General features: G+C 46.1%; 1 protein-coding gene across 35 annotated transcripts in view; it reads right to left on the reverse strand.

The window, feature by feature from the left end:
• Positions 1-19,546, reverse strand: part of LOC129631575 (uncharacterized) — a 478,809-nt gene that overhangs the window by 372,317 nt on the left and 86,946 nt on the right. For 5 of the 35 annotated variants that reach the window (XR_008704106.1, XR_008704107.1, XR_008704092.1 and 2 more), the window contains one exon: positions 4,903-4,933. The exons of the other annotated variants lie outside the window; for them this stretch is intronic. Coding sequence is in view for 1 of the 5 variants with exons in the window: in XM_055552692.1 (XP_055408667.1) it covers positions 4,903-4,905 (3 nt within the window). In the remaining 4 variants the exon portion in view is untranslated. The remainder of the gene's footprint in view (positions 1-4,902; positions 4,934-19,546) is intronic. 35 annotated transcript variants of the gene reach the window in all.

The following is a 19,546-nucleotide window of genomic DNA, read 5'->3' on the forward strand; positions in this document are numbered from 1 at the left end:
TTCCAAGGCAGTGTGACTAATGGAATGTTTGTGATTGAAAAGTGAGGAAAGAGCTCTCAGCAATCCGCTGTCCTTAATTACATGGAGCAAACACCTCCTCAAGGACAGCCACGGAAGCCTGTGTCCATCTTTGCTCCCAGCCTTCTTTCCTGCCCACTGCTCAGCACAGAGAAGGAAGAAGCCAATATCTGCTCAAAGAATAAGCAAAAAGACCCCCAAGTCCACCTGCCTAGGACTGTGGGACTATGCCTGACTCTGTAGCATCAATTTCTAATTTATACTCCTGGTCCCAGATTCCTCTTATAAACCTGTGTGCTGTGTTCATTTTGAAATACCAACGTGCTTCCAAATTGTGGATCAGCTCGGGAGAGGTCATGCCTCCCAGTGGGCCTCCAGTCCAGTGTAGGGGAGCTTCAGGCCTGAATGGACACTGACTTCTCAGGGGTGGAGGCCAGAGGGCTGGAGGCCCAGATCATCATATGGGGCACAGTGTCTGTTCCTGGTCCTTTCCCTCCGTGAGCCACACCTTCCTCCCCTTCTGGCCTCCCTGCCTCCAGTCTGGCCCAGACAATTTCCCTTCCTCAGAGAAGTCTTTGCCAAGCACTTCCAGGCCCCGCCTTGACTTCACAGAACGACCCTGGTATTGGAGGCCTTCTCTGATCTCATCCCCCTCACCCAAACAGATATGCTTCTGAATGTTCCCTGGATTGAAATCTCTGTACAGATTCAAGGACCTCTGCAGGCAGACCTGTCTCTTGTCCAGCACAACCCTCATCCACCCCCTGGGCCCATACCCACTTCCACACACACACTTTCTCTCTCTCATTCAGGTTTATCTAACATCAGTTGAAAGCCTACTGTGTGCCTTGGAGAGGGAACAAACAGCTTCACTGAGAACTTATCACATGCCAGGTCTTTATTTAGTCTCCTTCCATCTTGAAATTCATTTCATCCTGTTGTGGAGACATTATTATTATTCCTAGTTATTATAATTATACAGTTATAATTATTTAATAACTGTATGCATCACATGATATAATAGTATAATATAATGATGTAATATAACATGTGCAATATATATAATTATATTCTTCAATGATAATAATAATTACTGGTTGTTATCATTACATATTGAAGTTAAGAGAAGCCAAGAGAGGCTAAACAGCCAACCTGGGGGAACTCAGCATTCACCCGGTCTCCTAACTTTCCACTACAGCCTCTAATTCCCTGTCCGCCTGTCCAAACTCAGCCCATCCAGACCACAGCCCATATCTGCACGGCTGCTATCTGCGTTCACCGGGGTCTACCAGGGTAAAAGGATGGTGACACCCTCCAACAGGCTGTGAGGGAGACTTGGCTAAAGCACCTGTTCACATAGGTGTAGGGAAAGACACCAGAGATGCTCAAGGCAGGACCCCAGGGCTTGTGACCATGGGGAGGGAGGGAAGGGATGTTCCCAGAACTCAGAGCTAGAACTGGACAAAACGGGCTGTGTTGCAAGGGGTTCCGTGACTTTATGTCAATAGACGCAGTCAGTTCTTAGGCTCGCGTGGGCAGGGAACTCACTCTCCTCCCATCCCCCACCTCCTCTCTGATCCCACCATTGACCAAAATTGATAGGAAGCCAGAGGGCAACAGGGCAAAATGATGTTCCAGAAAGATCAGTCTCCCAAGCCAGAAAGCCAGGGGCATCCACTACTGTCTTGGTGAGAAGTAGTCCCCAAACCAAAACACAGTTCATGGAAGTCCCATCAGCTACTGAGTCACTGCAGGGTAAAGTCAACTGGACCATCCTCTCACCTGAGTCCTTGGCCATCAGGCTCTAGTCTGGAATCACAGGTTCTTTATCTGCCACCCATCCCACCTCCCCCTGACCCTCGGCTGGGGAGGGCTCTTTACCTTGAAGGTGAACCAAGCCTCATTTCTTTGAGGTCAGAGTCCTCGGTGGTCTGCTTCTGACTGGGTTGCCACAGTCAGGCTGGCCAGGACTTTGGGATAGGGAGTACTGGGAGGTGCCCCAGCAAACCCCCTGGGCTCCAGGCATAAACTCCCTGCCCACCTCCTGTGCTGTAGCGGCAAAACCCAACTGGCCATGGCAACTGAGGTCACTTTCCTAGGGTCAGTTCAGTGACCCCCTACTTTGCCTGCTGGTTTAGCAGCACAAGGAACCCCAAAGTCCAAGAGATGTTTTAGCTTCCCGTTCCTAAAATCAAGCTGTGTTTCCTGGTGGAACAGTTCTTTTCTTGGGCACTGGGACCTCTCAGTTTAGAATCATAAGTTCTACTCAGAATAGAGCTGTGTTTAAATAAATGACCATACTTAACTCTCAGTACAGCCTTGTCAGATGAACACCCATTATCCCAGTCTGTGAAGGGGAAGACAGAGGCTCAGAGCAAGGGATTAATTTTCCCAAATGAAACACAGAGGTACCATCTGGCCATTGGTATGGAACTCTAAAGCTGCCTTTACGGGACTTAGTCCAGGCTAAGACTCCAGTCTCCCAGTGCAGGCGGCTTGGGTTCAATCCTGGTCAGAGAACCACATGCCACAACTAAGAGTCCACATGCTGCAACTAAGAACTGGCACAGCCAAATAGATAAAAATGAAATGTTTTAAATAAAAAATAAGGTTGCCTTCAGGCTGGCACTGGTTGCGTCCACCTTGCAAGTGAGAGACGCAAATGTGCATGCCCAGACAGAAAGACAGACAGCTTTCTGGACTTTTAGGTGCCATAATCCACCTCCTTCCCTGCCCTTTCATCAGCAGGCCCCACACACTGCAGAACCATGTGAGCAAAACATTCTCTGTATTGTCTGCCAGGTGCCTAGTGCCTCAGGATTCCTCTTCAGGACTGATCAGACTCAGCCAATCACTGGAAAGAGGCTCCTGTTGAAAAAGCTGCAGCCCTCTTCGGCTCCCTGACTGCACCTCTCCCCCGCATGCTGGGAGGTCAAGATGGATGAGGGCGGGCGCCTCTCTGGAGCCAGGTCTAATCAGAGATACAGCTTCCAGATGAATCACCTTTGCAAGGCCTCCTTGCCATGCCCCTTTGAATTAAAAGAGCTCCCTCTACTAATATATTAATTAAAATGAAATATTAATAAGCTGACCTCTATTATTTATCAGCTGTTTGGGGAGAAAAGAAAAATATCGAGATCCAAAGAGAAATCAATTTCCCCAAAACCGCCCTTCTCTGAGCAGACTGATTCGTGTCACATAATAAAGAGATAAGCTTATCGGCTGCATCAGTTCAAAGACATGTGCTGTAAATGTTGATTTTGAACCAATAAGAAGATTATAAGCACTGTCATAAAATATCTTTCCGGGATGTAAATTATTCAAAGCCCTCCGTGGGCAGACACAGTGTCTCATGCCTCAGTGATCCCCGTTCTCTGCAATACATTTCACTTATTAAAGTCAGAGAGGGCCTCTGTTGATAAAGCCCCCTAAATAAATGATAACCTTCATCTCCGTCTTCTAAATTATTTCCACGACTAGAATTCGGAATGTTTGTGCCAGAGGTGCCAGGAAGTACTGCCTTCTTGAGTGATGGGTATGTCTTCATTGGGAAGCTCGGTTCAGGTAAGGGCTGAACCCCTAGATTCTTGGAGCCGGGAAGTGGCTCCAGTAATGCATACAACCCTGGGGGCTCATCTTCACAAGGAGGGAAGGGGTGATGCAAGATGCAAGGGACAATATGATGAAAAGGCCTGGACCCCTAACCTGCCTCGCTAGTCAGGCTGAGTTGTTATCCAACCTGAGTGAGTTGGACAACCAACTCCAAAAGTGAGTCTCTTGTTACAGGGAGGTGGGTATAATATGTGTGCCCACCAGGCTCATAGCAGGTTCTCAATCAATGTTAACCAGGTCAATGACCACGGTAGGGACCTCATGGGGAACACTGCTCCTCATGCCCTCAAGACCTCCTGGAGCCTCATTGAGCTTCCTGGGCTACTCTGCCTGCCCTGGCAGGTACCTACAGCAAGCCCATCCTGGACTCATCTCTGGCCTTTGTTCACGTAAAAGTCAGATCATCCTGCGTGCATGTGTGTGTGATAAGTCGCTTCAGTTGTGTCTGACTCTTCACAACCCTATGGACTATAGCCTGCCAGCCTCCTTTGTCCATGGCATTCTCTAGACAAGAACACTGGAGTGGGTTGCCAGGCCCTCCTCCAGGGGATCTTCCCCACCCCGGAATCGAACTTGAGCCTCCTGAATCACAGGCAGATGTTTTACTGCCAAGCCACCGGGGAATCCCCGGATCATCCCTGTTCATTCTTTAAGGCCCAATTCAAATGCCACCTCCTCCATGAAGTAGCCCATGATTTCCTCACTTGGGTTCTTTCCTTTTCATCCTTCCTCAAATGTTTATGGCATGCCCATCCTGTACTAAGCACTGACTACAGTTCTTTCCAGGCAACATCTTATGTAATTTTCATTACTACCCTGCAAGTCCTATTGCCCATATTTGATAGAAGAAACATTAGGCTCAAGGGATTAAGTGTCTTGTTCAAAGTCACACATTAAGTAAGTGAGGCAGCCAAGATGTGAACCAAGTTTGGCCAGAATCCAAAGCCCATGCTCTTTCCTTTATTTTTCCATTCACTGTCCTGCTGCTGGACTCAGAGCTCAGTGCTTCCTATCTGGGCTTCATTTACCCCCTGCTCATGCCTCAGTTCTACGAGAATGGGCCCGTATCCCCACAGCATCATTCAGCCTCCCACATGGAGCCCTCAGGCCAGGTGTGGCACAGGGCCCAGAGCTTGTCGTGGACACTCCATCTGCCTGGCAGCTGCATCTGGACTCCCAGCTGGACCAGCCCCCAGCGCCTGCCGGCCACCTCCAGTCCAGGCCCAGGATGACAGCAGCAATCACGTCCGCTTCTCGCACTTCTCCACTCACCATCCTACGCCTCAGCTTCTTCACCTAGAAACTGGGGATAAAGAGAAGCACCTATTCTAGCCGCAGTTGTGCAGATCAAACGAGATCAGAAACGTAGAAGGTTTTGAACAAGCTTGGCACATAGAGCTCATAGTATCGCTGGGACCTTAAAGGTTTCTGAGGACTTGGTTCTGACTCCCTAGTCATGCGCTCCCCACACAGCACTGAGCATTGTGCATCCTGAGAGCAGAAAGCCTGTCATACAGTAGACAGTCTGGGGATTGTGAGTTGCTGGTAGATTCTTTCATGCTATCCAAAGCCCTGGCTAATTAGAATTGGGTGCCGCTGCATGGGAGACAGGAGGGGGCTGGGCTGTGCAGTCAGGCAGGGGGTTGATCCTGCCTGTGACACCTTCCAGCGGACAGTCCTGGAGGAGTCACTCAATCCTCACCTGAGCCTCTACTTTCACATCTATAAAATGGGGCTTCGGGACAGGACTAAATGCCAAAGCTGCTGGGGCTCTGTAACTAGAAAGAGAATATGTCCCCAAAGTGTCCAGTGCAAACCAGGGCCACCGCGAATGCTCACTCCCTTCCTCTCCTCACTGATTCCTTTCCTTTGTCTTCTTTTCCTTACCAACTGCCTACCTATGGGTCTCCTGTGACTGCATCTTTCAGTATGAAGATCACTGATGAGGCACTATATTCCACTGTCTGCCTGTGTGTTCAGGGTTTCATGTGTTGACCCATTAATCACCTTGACCTTATCTTTCCTGGGCGGGGAGGGTGGGGGTTGGGGGGTGGGGGATAAATGCTTCAGAAATAGGGATTAGAGGCTGCCTCGAGTGACAGCAGCTGTTTCGACAGGTCCCATAAATGCCCATGGAAGGAAATTCCCATCAACCATGAAACGAAATATTTGGCAAAAAGGAGATCCCTAAACCAAGCCATAAAACACTTGACTCCCTCAGTGCTACGCAGGTTATATCCATTATTCTCACCCAGTACTTGAAAAACAAAATGGTGGTTCATTGTGATGATACCAAACCAAGAAATAATTGCCTCACAAAAAAGTTTTACATGCTCCCGTATGCACAACATATAACACACACACAATAAAACATCCAAGAACTGCTGGCAGTGTGTACAGAGATTGCAAATTTCCTTGAAAATGCATCCAAAATAACGGGTGCTCTGAATTACCTACTGTCCGTAACACAGACAGCATTTGATAAATTTTGCTCCCAGAGCAATCCTGCCTTGTCAAGAGATGACAATCAGACATGCGAAATAAGTGCTATGTATGAATTTTGCAGAAGTATCACTTTGGGAAAACAGAAACCAAAACAAATTGAGAAATCATATAAATAAATACTCTGAGCTTCAACTCTAACATGAAGAAGGAAGAAACATGAGCAGAAATGCTAATTAATACGACTGTTTAATTATAGGGGCACAAATTAATAAACCGGAGTCACTGCAGCTTTCCAGCAGGCAGCTCACCTCTGCATGTGACCTCAAAGGTGTGGGCACAGTGGGGAAAGGCTTCGGTTTCCTTTGCCAGGTGCCCAGCTGGCATGGCATCAGGAAAGAGGAAGGCTAAGCCCCTGTGAGGAGGATCCAGTCCTCCCAACCCCCTTCTCTCTGCCCAGACACCATGGGCCCTCATCAACATTAGCAGGGGCCAGCATACACCATGGCACCTCCTCTAATTAGCACATCATTCCTCATGCATCGACGAGGGCCCAGCCACAACTTGCTGAGGACAAAATGCACACCAACATGACTAAGGGGCAGGATTTCTTAAATAGTTACTGTACGCCAGGCTCTCCTTCATACTGTTATCATTTCTAGTTTCCCAAAGTATCACTTCTGAAAACTCCATGTTTGCCAATTGCTTTACATGTCTGATTGTCAGTTCTTGACAAGGCAGAAGGGCTCTGGGAAGAAAAAATGCATACCAGCCTCAATCAGGTGGATGGTATAATCTACATTAAAGCCATCATTCCATCATAGTGCTGGGAAAACCGAGGCTCCAAACATCAGCTAATCTGATTCTGCCAAAACCACAGGACTGAAAGACAGAAGTTTCTGGATTTAAAACTCTGGGCTTTTGAATTCAAAGTCTGTGCACTTTTAAATATAGTAAGCTTCCTTCTAGAAAGCAAAACTGCTTCCATCTCTGATCTCACAGTTATAGCTTTTATTGGATCTTTTTTTTTTTTTTTTTCATTCAGTAAATTCACTCAAGTACATACTATTTGCCAGCTTTGGACTACGTTCTCAGAATACAATGGGGAACAATAGTGGATCCAGAACCTACTTTCAAGGAGTTTACATAAGCAGTAAGGTAGAATGATGTAGATAAAATAATCACATGGAGGAAAAAAAAAAAAACAGATTTCCCAAGCTTTTGATCAGGGCCACAGAGAAACAGGGCTAGGAGGACTTAACAAAAGTGAGGGTAGACTGGTCAGGAAAACCTCCCCTGAAGAAGCAATGGCTGACGAGTGATCTGAAAGCTGACCGTGAATATATAATACATACACAGAGAGAAAGACATACATGAATATAGAAGAATTTTCTATACTTGCTCTCTGGTTTCTTCCTATCCACTAACTCCCTCAACCTGCTCCAACCTAAGGTGTCCTCTGCTCCCATTCTGAAGTAGAAGTTCATGTGATAAGTTTCATGGACATTTTCAACTCTCAACTTACTTGAGCCTTCAGACATTGTAGACAGAGTCGATCAGTCCCTTCTCCTTGAAATCATCTCCTCCTGCCTCTGACTCAGAAATTTACTGGTTTTCCTCCTATCTCTCTGATTCTCCCTGAAAACTGCCATTACTTCAATATTCTCCTCTAAGAGGTCCTCAAGCCTTGATCTTGGGCTCTCTTATTTCATATACAAACTCATTCATGCCACATTATTCACACTCTGCTATATTTCTACCACAGCATTAGTCTACTGTCTTCTGTCTCAAATCTGTGTCTCTAGCCCCAACCTTTCTTCTAGACCCCAGATCTGTGTTTCCAAACTGCCTGATGGACAGCAGACCTTGGATGTCTCAAACGCACCTGAAACTCAGTGCGACCAAAACATCTTGGACCCCAACTCCATCTCAGCACCATCTATCCAATTCAAAAGCTAGAACACCCATGATCTCTTCTCTTCTCTTCCCTGCCTCATAAGATAGACTGAATGATAGCCCCCAAAGATGTCCCTGGAAATGGTGAACCTGTGTTACCTTCCTGGCAAAGGGATATTGAAGATGTGATGAAAGAATCTTAAGTATCTTCAGCCTCAAGACACAGAGATCATCCTGGATTATCAAGGTGAGCCCTAAATGTAATCACAAGAGTCCTTACAAGAGGGAGGCAGAGGGAGACGTGGTAACAGAAGAGGACAGGGTCATGTGATGATGGAAGCTGAGACTGGACTGATGCAGCTACAAGCCAAAAGAACCAGCAGTCACTAGAATATAGAAGAGGAAAGAAACAGATTCTCTCCTGGATCCTCCAAGAACCAGCCCTGCCAAGACTTTGATTTCTAGCCCTTTGAGACTTATTCCTACTTCTGGACATCAGGACTGAAATAGAACAAATTGCTATTCTTTTAAGCCTTAAGTGTGTGGTAATTTGTTATAGCAGCAATAGAAAACAAATACACTCTACTATAACATATATACTACCAAGTCTTTATTTTCCTATCCAAAAGTTCTCAGATGCATCTGCCTTTCTCCATCTCTATAGGCCCTTTCCTGGAAACAATTTCCAAAATCTCTCAAATGGGCAGGTGCCACAGCCTCTGGCTTTCCGTGGTTTCCGGGATTTAAAAAAAAAATTGTTGGCATGGCCCACATGAACTTGCTTGTCCTGGTCCCTGTCTCCCATCTCAGGCTTCTCTTGCACACCAGAAAATGCTGGATTTCTTTAAGTCCTGGGAGGATACTAATCCCTTGCCCACCACAGGGCTTTTGCACAATCTTCTTCCTTGGCACAGAATGCTTGTTAACTTCAGATCATAGCTGAAATGTGATCATAGTCTTCCTGATCTCCCAGACTGGATCTATCCATCATATACAAAGAGTGCAATTTTACATTAACGTGCCAGATTATAAAATTAGACAATAGGATGGTTTACATCTAACTCCCCAGCAAGGTAGCAAGTTCTGAGAGAAGAAGGTGAGAACAGGGTAATGGCTGGTTTTGTCCACTGCACCTGCAACACACCTGGCAAAGAACAAGTACTCAACAGATACATCTGAATGACTCCCAGGACCAAGGGGAGTGTCTTTGGGCATCTACGTAGATAGGGTTGGTGGTCTCAGTCCTTGGCTTGTCCCCTCCCTTCTAGACATGCAGTTGGAGAAAGGGGCAGGGGGTCCTCATAAGAAGGACCTGACCAGCAATGGCCAAGTAAACTCCAGAAGGAGAACTTCACTCTCCTCAACACCATCTTCTTCTCAAAACGGATTCTGGGTAGGGTTATTGTTAATTTAGTATCACAGGAGAGAATGTGGTGAGTTTTTCTTTGCCACTTAGCCTATCCTCTCTCTGATTCCAGCCCTGTAAAGTTTCCTTGGCCATTTTTCCTCCAGTTTCTTAGATGAAAGCACTTTGGAAATGATCTAATAATAGTCCAGGGTCTTTAAATAGCTCCCTGTGCCCCACAGTTCACCTGAAGGCTCAGCACAGACCACATGGGGTTAGAGGCGGCTCTGCACTCAACCAAGGGGCTCCTCTTTCTCTATGTTATACACTGGGATGCCACAGAGAAATTTTTGTAAAAGCTTTTTGTGAGTAGAAAGAAAAAAATTTTTGTAGAAACCACAATTATGTTATTTGTACCACCCTTTATAAGTACAGATCAGAAAATGGTTCTAGGAGCTTCAGTGACCTGCTCAAGATCACAGACCTAGTAGAGGACAGAACCTGGACTCACATCCAGGACATGGGACTTTATAAGCCATGGAGTGATGGTGTGAGCCAATGTTATCTGTTCTCTAGGCACAGATGAATGAGGTGAAACCTTTGCATGGAGAGAAAACAGCACACCATTTTAATACTGATTTCTTCTAGGTGGCATGGTTAGGAGTAAATTTATTGACTTCTTTGTGATTCTCTGTAACTTCTACAATGTTCATGCATCAATTGCTCAGTCATGTATTACTCTTTGTGAACCCATGGGCTGCATCATGCCAGGCTTCCCTGTCCTTCACTATCTCCCAGAGCTTGTTCAAACTCATATGTATTGAGTCAATGATGCCATCCAACCACCTCATCTTCTGCTGCCCACTTCTCCTACTGCCCTCAATTTTTCCCAGCATCAGGATCTTTTCCAATGAGTCAGCTGTTTGCATCAGGTGGCCAAAGTACTGGAGCTTCAACTTCATCATCAGTCTTGCCAAAGAATATTCAGGGTTGATTTCCTTTAGGACTGACTGGTTTGATCTCCTTACAGTCCAGGGGATTCTCAAGAGTCTTATCCAGCACCACAGTTCAAAAGCCTCAATTCTTCAGCACTCAGCCTTCTTTATAGTCCAACTCTCATATCCATATGTTAATAATTTTACTATATTTAGTGAAAATGTAAGAAAGTAAACAGGACTTCCCAGGCGGCGTTAGCGGTAAAGAACCTGCCTGCCAATGCAGGACACGTAACAGACACAGGTTCGATTCCCGGGTTGGCAATGTTCCCTAGAGGAGGAAATGACAACCTGCTCCAGTATTCTTGCCTGAAAAATTCCATGGACAGAGCTGCCTGGCAGGCTACAGTCCACGGGGTTGCAAAGAGTCAGACACAACTGAAGCGACTCAGCGCTACTTAGAAAGAAAGTAAAGTATGACTATGAAGTAAGTCAAGAGAATAATGGGAAAGCAGAGGAAGGTGTCCTGTTCACCCTGAGGTGACTGATTCTTTGGAATAGGCTATGAGCCTTGATGATAAAACCAGGTGTTTTTCAAGCAAGGTATATCTAGGGCAGTGTTATGATACTGGGTCACATTTACTCCAGCAGCTTCTGAGACAGGCCAACCTGCTTTGCCAGCTACCGCTTGTGTGAGCCTCCAGTCTCTTAACCACTCTGAGCCTCGATTTAGCTCTTTGTAAAATGGAGAAAATAAACCCACCTATATTGGCTCAGACTTGATTGTAAGTGGTAGAAGCACAACTTAAACTAACTTGGAGTGCGGAAAGAATTCACTGAGTCACATAAGTGAAGAGCTAAGGAAGCTCGTTATGATCACGGCTCTCTTCCCATCTATGAACTTCGCCTTCTCCTCCTCAGCTCTTAAGTACACTCTCCCCTTGTACCTGGAAAGGCAGACACCAGCAGCCTTGCCCCTACCCTCCTAGGTTAGCAAGCCTTGTGGAAATAAAATCTCTCAGAGCCCACGTGCCACACCTAAGGATGAATCTGATAGGCCACACTTGAGTCCCATGACCCCACCCCTCTTGCCCAGAACCAATCACTGTGACCCAGTGATTAAGAGTAGGAGAAGGATCTGGGCCAACAGTATTGGGCCCAGCCAATACCTTAGGCCCAGATCCATGTCCAGTAGCCTTCTTCCTGGAGACTCAGCTCTTCTGTGGTGGGTGCTGAACAAGGCAGCCTCCTGACCAAACCAGATGAGGTGAACATTTCCACTGGTCAGAAGGTCCAATTTACGTGTGCTGTTAGCTATTAACATGTGTTAATTAGCTTGTGCAATGCATTACATATGTTTTGCTAAATAATATTTTAGTACTTAGCAAGGGCGAGAGAAAAATTCTAAAATCAAGGTGACAAAACAAAAACAAAAGATGTTTCAGTTCAGTTGCTCAGTCATGTCTGACTCTTCGCAACCCCATGGACTGTAACACACCATGCCTCCCTGTCCATCACTGACTTCCTGAGCTTGTTCAAACTCATGTCCATCGGAGTCGGTGATGCCATCTAACCATCTCATCCTCTGTCGTCCCCTTCTCCTGCCTTCAGTCTTTCCCAGCATCAGGGTTTTTTCCAATGGGTTAGTTCTTCACATCAGGTAGCCAAAGTATTGGATCTTCAGCTTCAGTATCAGTCCTTCTAATGAATATTCAGGGTTGATTTCCTTTAGGATTGACTGGTTGGAACTCCTTGCAGTCCAAGGGACTCTCAAGAGTCTTCTCCAACACCACAATTCAAAAGCATCAAGTCTTCGGCATTCAGCTTTTTTTATGGTCCAACTCTCACATCCATACATAACTACTGGAAAAACCATAGCTTTGACTAGATGGAAATATGTCGGCAAAGTAATGTCTCTGCTTTTTAATATGCTGTCTAGGTTGGTCATAGCTTTTCTTCCAAGGAGCAAGTATCTTTTAATTTCATGGCTGCAATCACCATCTGCAGTATTTTGGAGCCCAGGAAAATAAAGTCTCTCACTATTTCCATTGTTTCACCCTTTTAGTTGCCATGAAGTGATGGGACCGGATACCATGATCTTAGTTTTCTGAATGTTGAGTTTTAAGCCAGCTTTTTCACTCTCCTCTTTCACGTTCATCAAGAGATTCTTTAGTTCTTCTTCACTTTCTGGCATGAGGGTGGTGTCATCTGCATATCTGAGGTTACTGATATTTTTCCTGGCAATCTTGATCCTAGCTTGTGCTTCATCCAGTCCCACATTTCCCATGATGTACACCGCATATAAATGAAAAAGCAGGTTGACAATATACAGCCTTGACGTACTCCTACTCCTTTCCCAAACTGGAACCAGTCCATCGTTCCATGCCCAGTTCTAACTGTTGCTTCTTGACCTGCATACAGATTTCTCAGAAGGCAGGTAAGGTGGTCTGGTATTCCCATTTCTTTAAGAATTTTCCTCTCTTTGTTGTGATCCACATAGTCAAAGGCTTTTTAATAAATATGTTTTTATATGCAAGATGTTTAATCAGAAAAAAAAAAAAAAGGACCATAACATTTGGGAGGAAACTGTCATGGTGCAAGGTTCAGAGAAAACATGCCTGCGTCCCCTTACACAGACTAAGCCCTTTATGGGCACCAAGTCCTCTCCTTTTGCTGTGTAACTACTCTATGAAAACTGGAGGCAATGCTTCAGTGAAGGAGATGCTCTTCCCTCAACACAGCTCCAGATAAATTAGATATTGAACAAGACACTGAGATCCTGGCAAGAATACACACACAAAATTGGGCCTGGAGCTATTGGGAGATGATAAATTGTCAGTTTCTCTTTAATAAGATTTTGTCTCATCACCATCTCCTATAAGGGATTTGATAGCTTTTGTTCTTAACCTGTGAAGATTAAAATCAATTCCCAGCTGAAGCTGGAAGCCCCAAACCATACAACTGCAATATATCAATTAATCAATCCATCAGTCGGTCAATAGATCAGCAAGTCCCTATCAAGCCAAATCTTGCTGGGCGTCTGGGGCAGAGAAAGGCATTAGAAAACATGCTCCTACATATGTCAGAGGAGGGAAGGCAGGCTTCAGAAAGCATTAACTCCAACTTGCCAGGCAGCAGTAAACCTGTTTCCATTAGAATTACTGTGCTGGAGTCCCCACATTCTTACTTGTCTTATGGAAATGTTTGATTTTGAACCCTGGATGCATCCACAGACTTTGACATACACCTTTGCCCTGTTCGGATGTCCACACTGGCAACATCACTCCTGATGTATCAGCTGGGTGTATGGATCCTACCTATGCTCCCAGGGCATTTCAGAGGAGGTAGAACTGGGGAAGAAGCCTTGGAATAGGGCTCAAATCACACCTCCACCATTTACTACTTTAGTAGTTTTCCAAGGTTCAGCCCTTTTTGGCCCTGGTGTCTTTATCTACCAAAGGAGGAATAACAACATGTGACTTGTAGCCCTGCAAGGATTAACTGTGATCACTAAGGTATGTGTACATGCTGCTCAGCTGTGTTCAATGCTTTGTGATTTTATAAACTGTCACCCTCGGGGCTTCTCTGTGCATGGAATTTTCCAGGCAAGAATATTGGAGTGGGTAGCCATTTCCTCCTCCAGGTTATCTTCCTGACCCAGGGATCGAACACGCGTCTGTTGTGTCTCCTGCTTGGCAGGCAGATTCTTTACCACTGCACCATCCTACAAGGATTAAATGTGATCACCAATGTAGAGTGCTCAAAATAAGGCTTAGTTAAATGGCCATTCATTAACATTATATTACCATTGGTGGTGACGTTATTTCAAATATTAGGTGGGTTACTCCTGGCTTGGATTTTTTTGTAAGTATTCATAAAAATGTGTACGGGCATGTTTCGCCCCTGGGCTTTTTCCCCCCTCTCCAAATGGAGTTCCTTGCCCTACAGTGATCCTAATAAATTCTACAGACTCCCACTTACATGAAAAATACTCTGCTGGCTTCAGCCCAAACAAAAACTAATTGTCCCCTCGTTTGTCTGTGTGTGCCTTTGTTTCTTCCAGATGAAACATTTCAGGCTCTGTTTTCTTTGTCCCTTGGCGTTTTATAACAACTGACACTATTTGAGTTGGCCACAAAGATAGGGTTTCTCGAAGCAAGGAAGGAAGAGTGTGTGAAGCAAGTGGCTCTATTTGAAGCCACGGCTCTTAATTTCAGCAAAGAAATGGCTGAAGGAGTGTGACAGAGAGGAGCGAATATAAACTTGGAGGTCAGAAGAAGCAGTGTCTTAATTAATCCTGTCTCCCCACCCCTTCCACGTCCTTTGAGCTAAGTGACTCAGTATTTTACTAAACCAGTGCAAAATCAACCATTGTTTTTTCTTCTGAGGATGAATTGGCCTGATTGATAGACATTATTTCCTCAAATATTCCTTACAATGAGATTAGCAAGTTTGAGAGTCATCACTACCCCGGATGACATTGGTGAGGTGGATGAAGGACAGGTAAATCAGGCATGCTGCAGTCCACGGGGTCGCAAAGAGTCAGACACGACTGAGCGACTGAACAAGGAACAACAGCGATCCTTGAAGGGAGGAAATCAATGGAGGGATTTCATGGGAGGTTCTGGAGAATGCAGCCTAAGACATAAAAGCAGAAGATCCAAGTGTAAGTCCTGGTCCTTCCATCAAGATTTGTGTGACCTGGACTAGGTCTTTCTCTCCATGGTGGCCACCATTTACTCCCCTAAGAATGGGGAGGTTCAGACAAAAGGATCCATAAGTGTCCTTCCAACTCCAGCATTTTCCATGTCATAAGATCACAGTGCTGTTCCCTCTCCTCTCAGCTGCCTCACCTACCACACCTGCTACTTCTCACTCATCAACAACAGTAATAACCAGTATTTGTCTAAGGCCGACTCTGGGTCAGAGGTCAAGTCCAACACTGTGTATGCTTCATCTTATTTGATTCTCAACACAACCCTCTGAAGAAGATGCTATCATTACCCCTCACTGATAGCTGAGCAACGTGAGGCTAAGAAAGGTTGAATGACTTCTCAACTAAGAAACGTTACTGAGATTTGAAACCCTGGCCCCAAACTTCTGCGTGTACATGCATGCTAAGTCCCTTCGGCTGTGTCCAACTCTTTGCAACCCTATGGACTGTAGCCTACCAGGCTCCTCAGTCGATGGGGATTCTCCAGGCAAGGATACTGGAGTGGGTTGCCATGCCCTCCCCCAGGGGATCTTCCTGACCCCAGAGATCAAACCAGCACCTTTTATGTCTCCTGCATTGGCAAGCAGGTTCTTTACCACTAGCACCACCTACCTCTAAACTATCACGACCTGGGCTTCCGAGGTCACTAGTTATCTTCTCATCTCTCTTTGTTCATCAGGTCTTTATTCTCTGCACCAGCCTACATCTGTTGTTTGGGCTTTGACTCAGGTCTCTGATGGGAGGCAACATGGGTAACAGGTAACAGAGGGTTCAGAGACCTTGGAGGTGGGCTGAGCAGACCTAAGAGTCCTATCTCAGCTAGGCAGGAGCATGTGCTCTCAGATGACCTCCCCACACCTGGCCATCCTCACCCAGGGCCCTCCTTCCCAGGAGACTATTGGGAAAGCTAAGTGGGATGCAGCAGATTAAGCTCCAGGCACAACTGCTAACATACCACTGAGCAGGGACCCCATTCTTCCCCTATTTATAGCCCACTTTCCTTTAAGACCCAACTCTTGAGAGGTGCTTGTCTGTTTCTGGAATTGATCATCCCTCCTTGAATCACTCCAGGATTCAATTTGTATAACCAAATTAATGTGTGAGTGTGCTGGCCTCAGCCCCCTGACCATATGAGCCCCTCAGAGCATATATTCCCTTCCTGCCCACAGCCACTGCTCCCAACCATCTTGGTGCCAGGCAAGGAGCAGTTGCCTGGTTAAGCATGACAGGATCTCCACGTCCAGCCAGCACCACAGAGGACCCATCAGTTGCTTCCCTTCCCCAAGATGGGTTCTTTATTTTTGCTGCTGCCAAAGAACTTGCCAGTTTCTTGGCAGCTCCAGAGACATTTGGGAAGATGGAGAGAACCAGGTGAGGGGAAAGAGCGTGTGTGCAGGCTGATGTCTAATCATAACAATTCTCCAAGTGTCTCCCCCAGCAACTGATTAGGTAAACAGAGATGGGAATCACATCTCAGCATGACAGCTTAAAAGGCACGTCAAGAAACAATTAAAAAGATCTAGAGCAACCCAGTCCTGAGAGACTTTGTCAGAATGAGCCTGCTTGCCGTCAGGGCCAAGGTGGCAGCGACACGGCCCCAGAGCCCACTCTCAGGACCTTGGATTCTCAAAGGTGGGAACCCTCTGAGACCTGGGACCGGAGGCTAAGTGATGGCAGAGCACTGGGCCCTTGACTGCTTGTCAGCATTTGCAAAATTACCTGCAAGCCACAGTACAGAACATCAATCTTCACCCGAGCGTGTTACCCTCCAAAACTCGTCAGACCCCCGCCGAGAGGAATAATATTTACAGAGCATCACCCAGAGGGTGTGCTGTCCGTCATTCCTTCAGATAAGCAGTTTTCCAGATTATCTTCCCCAGGGGCCTGGAAATCCTGGGGTGTCCCTGAGGCTCCTGAGAAGCCAAGCCTCTGTCTCTCCCACAGTCCAGAGGACGCAGGTCTTCTCTGTTACACGTGGGATACTGGGGTTGCATATAAGAAACCAATCACCTTTGTAGAAACTGAAGCCGATGCCTTAAAAGAATAAAAGCCATCACGCTAGCCTAGATTTTAGGCTGTGAGCAAGCCAGATGGAGAAAGATCTGCAAGCCTGGGTCACATTCCTTTGCTCTGCCACCCTCAGAATTTCTGGCACTAAACTGAGTTTCAGTGGAAACTTATCAGCCCTCCTTGGAGGAGTCCATGAAACCTCACCATTTGCAACAACATAGATGGTCCTTGAGGGCCTTATGTTAAGAGAAGGAGGTCAGAGAAAGATATCATATGACTTCAATCCGATGTGGAATCTAAAAGAAGACAAACAAAACCGAAACAGACTCACAGACGCAGAGAACAAACTGGTGGTTGGCAGAACGAATGAGGTATGGGGGGCGGGTAAAATACGGGAACAGGATTCTGAGGCACAAACTTCCAGCTAGAAAACGAATCAGTCACGGGGATGCAACAGGACACATAAGGGAGACCGTCAAAAACACTGTAACAACTTTGTATGGTGCTGGATAGTAACGGTGGTGATTATTCCATAACGTGCGAAAATATCTGACTGCCTTAAAAAATAATACGAATGCGTCTATATGCAAAACAGAAATAGGCTCACAGACACAGAAACTAAACGTATGGTTATTAAAGGGGAAAGGAGACGGGGCAAGGATAAATTAGGAACATGTGATTAACAGGTGCAAACTACTGCATAGAAAATGGACAAGCAACAGAGATTTACTGTATAACAGAGGGAACTTGTTCAGTATCTTGTAATAACCTGTAATGGAAAATAATCTGAATATATATATATATCTCACTTTGCTGTACATCTGAAACTAACACAATATTGGAAATCAACCATACATGAATTAAAAAGATAAATATAAGGACTCCCCAGTGGTCCAGTGGCTAAGAATCTGCACTCCCAATAAAGGGGGCCTGAGTTCAATCCCTAGTCAGGGAACTAGATCCCACCTGCTGCAATGAAGACCGTAGATCCAGCGCAGCCAAATAAACAAATACTAAATAAATAAATAAATAAATTCAGTGAAAGGAAAAAAATATCCATTCAGGATGCTGTATACCTGAAACCAATATTGTATGTCAAGTAGAGCAAATGAAAACTAAACAATTAATTTAATTAATTAAAATTTTTAAAGAGAATAGCTTATTGAAATTCCTGAAATGTCCCTTTGAAGACTGCTTTCACTGACTCCACGAGAGCATTTCCTATAAGAGCGGACGCGGTCTGAGTGTGTCACGTGACCATGACGGAGCCTGGCTCTGCCAAGATTACCGGGAACCTTGTTGCCAGCTCTGGAGCCGCACCTGAACCCGAGCTCTTAGAGACTCTAATCTCCACCCCACTCCCTCAGCTATGTATTTTACCATCTTGGATTGCCTTTAGTTTTGTGAGATAATGCAGAATATGTGTATGTTCCCTGCTTTGGAAAAAGAGGGAGACAGAAAAAAAGAAAAAAAAAAAAAAAGAGGGAGACTACAATCACAGAAAGACAAAAAAAGCAGGCCTCCGAGAAAAAGGAAGCAGCCCAGTTTATCTGGTTGGGCTTTCATCACCCCCTCAAACACATTCTGATTCTGACCTCCTGGGAAATGCACTGGTTTCCTGCATTCTCTGTCTACGAATATGTGCTGGCTCCCAGCATGCTGGCTATTGGAGGACATCCGGGCTCCCCAGACGGATGGAACTCCAAGGCCTTCTCAATGCTGATCCAGCAGCTCAGCATCTGCCTCCTATACCCCCGTGATGCTGAAGCCCTCCTCAGGCCCCCAGTCCACACAGCACACAGGTTCCCGACCTTGTAATTCTCCCCCTCCTTGGCTTCCCCAAGGAAATTGAAGACCAGGAGGGTACTCCCATTCCTCTGGCTCCCGGTGCAGCCAGGCCCCCTCCCACTGTTTCTTCAGCCTGAGCCGCAACTCGGCGGCCACTCCGCACTGAACTCCCAGCTCCTCTCATGGTTAGTCTCTCCACTGCACTCCAGCCTCTGTATGGCCAGGGGGGCCACTCTACAGGAGAGACTTGTAGATGGCAGAGAGGGCCTGGCCTAGAGTCCTGTCCTCAGTTTATGCCACGAAAGACAGGTAGACAGAGCCCTGAAGCATCATTCCACTGTTGACCTTCAACACAAATTTTAGAAATGGGGAAGGCTGTGGTCACTCCCAGTTCCCCCTTCCCCCACACTCCCTGAGACTTTTCATCTCCAATCTTAAAATATATCTGCGGGTGTGAAGCCCAGCACTTCATTTTGCTGTCATTGGCCCAGCTCCAGCTTCTGATATTTTTAATCCCTGCCCTGAAGAATCCTTACTATATCTTCTGAGAAGAGAGGACATAATCTGGGGTCCCCTGGAAGCTACATTTGCTTCCATTCTGCTAAACTGACTGATGACACAGAGTGAGTCTCCCGTGATAGCATGGTGCACCAACAGAGCTCTTCTTCGTCTTTGCACACCCGTGACACACCAGCAGAACCATGCACACCCACACTGAGCCCTGAGTGAATTTGGAGTCAGAAAGACTTGACTTGCAACACTGGTTCATCTATTTACCGTGTGTGT

This window comes from Bubalus kerabau, chromosome 17 (assembly GCF_029407905.1).
Source record: "Bubalus kerabau isolate K-KA32 ecotype Philippines breed swamp buffalo chromosome 17, PCC_UOA_SB_1v2, whole genome shotgun sequence".
NCBI lineage: Eukaryota > Metazoa > Chordata > Mammalia > Artiodactyla > Bovidae > Bubalus > Bubalus kerabau.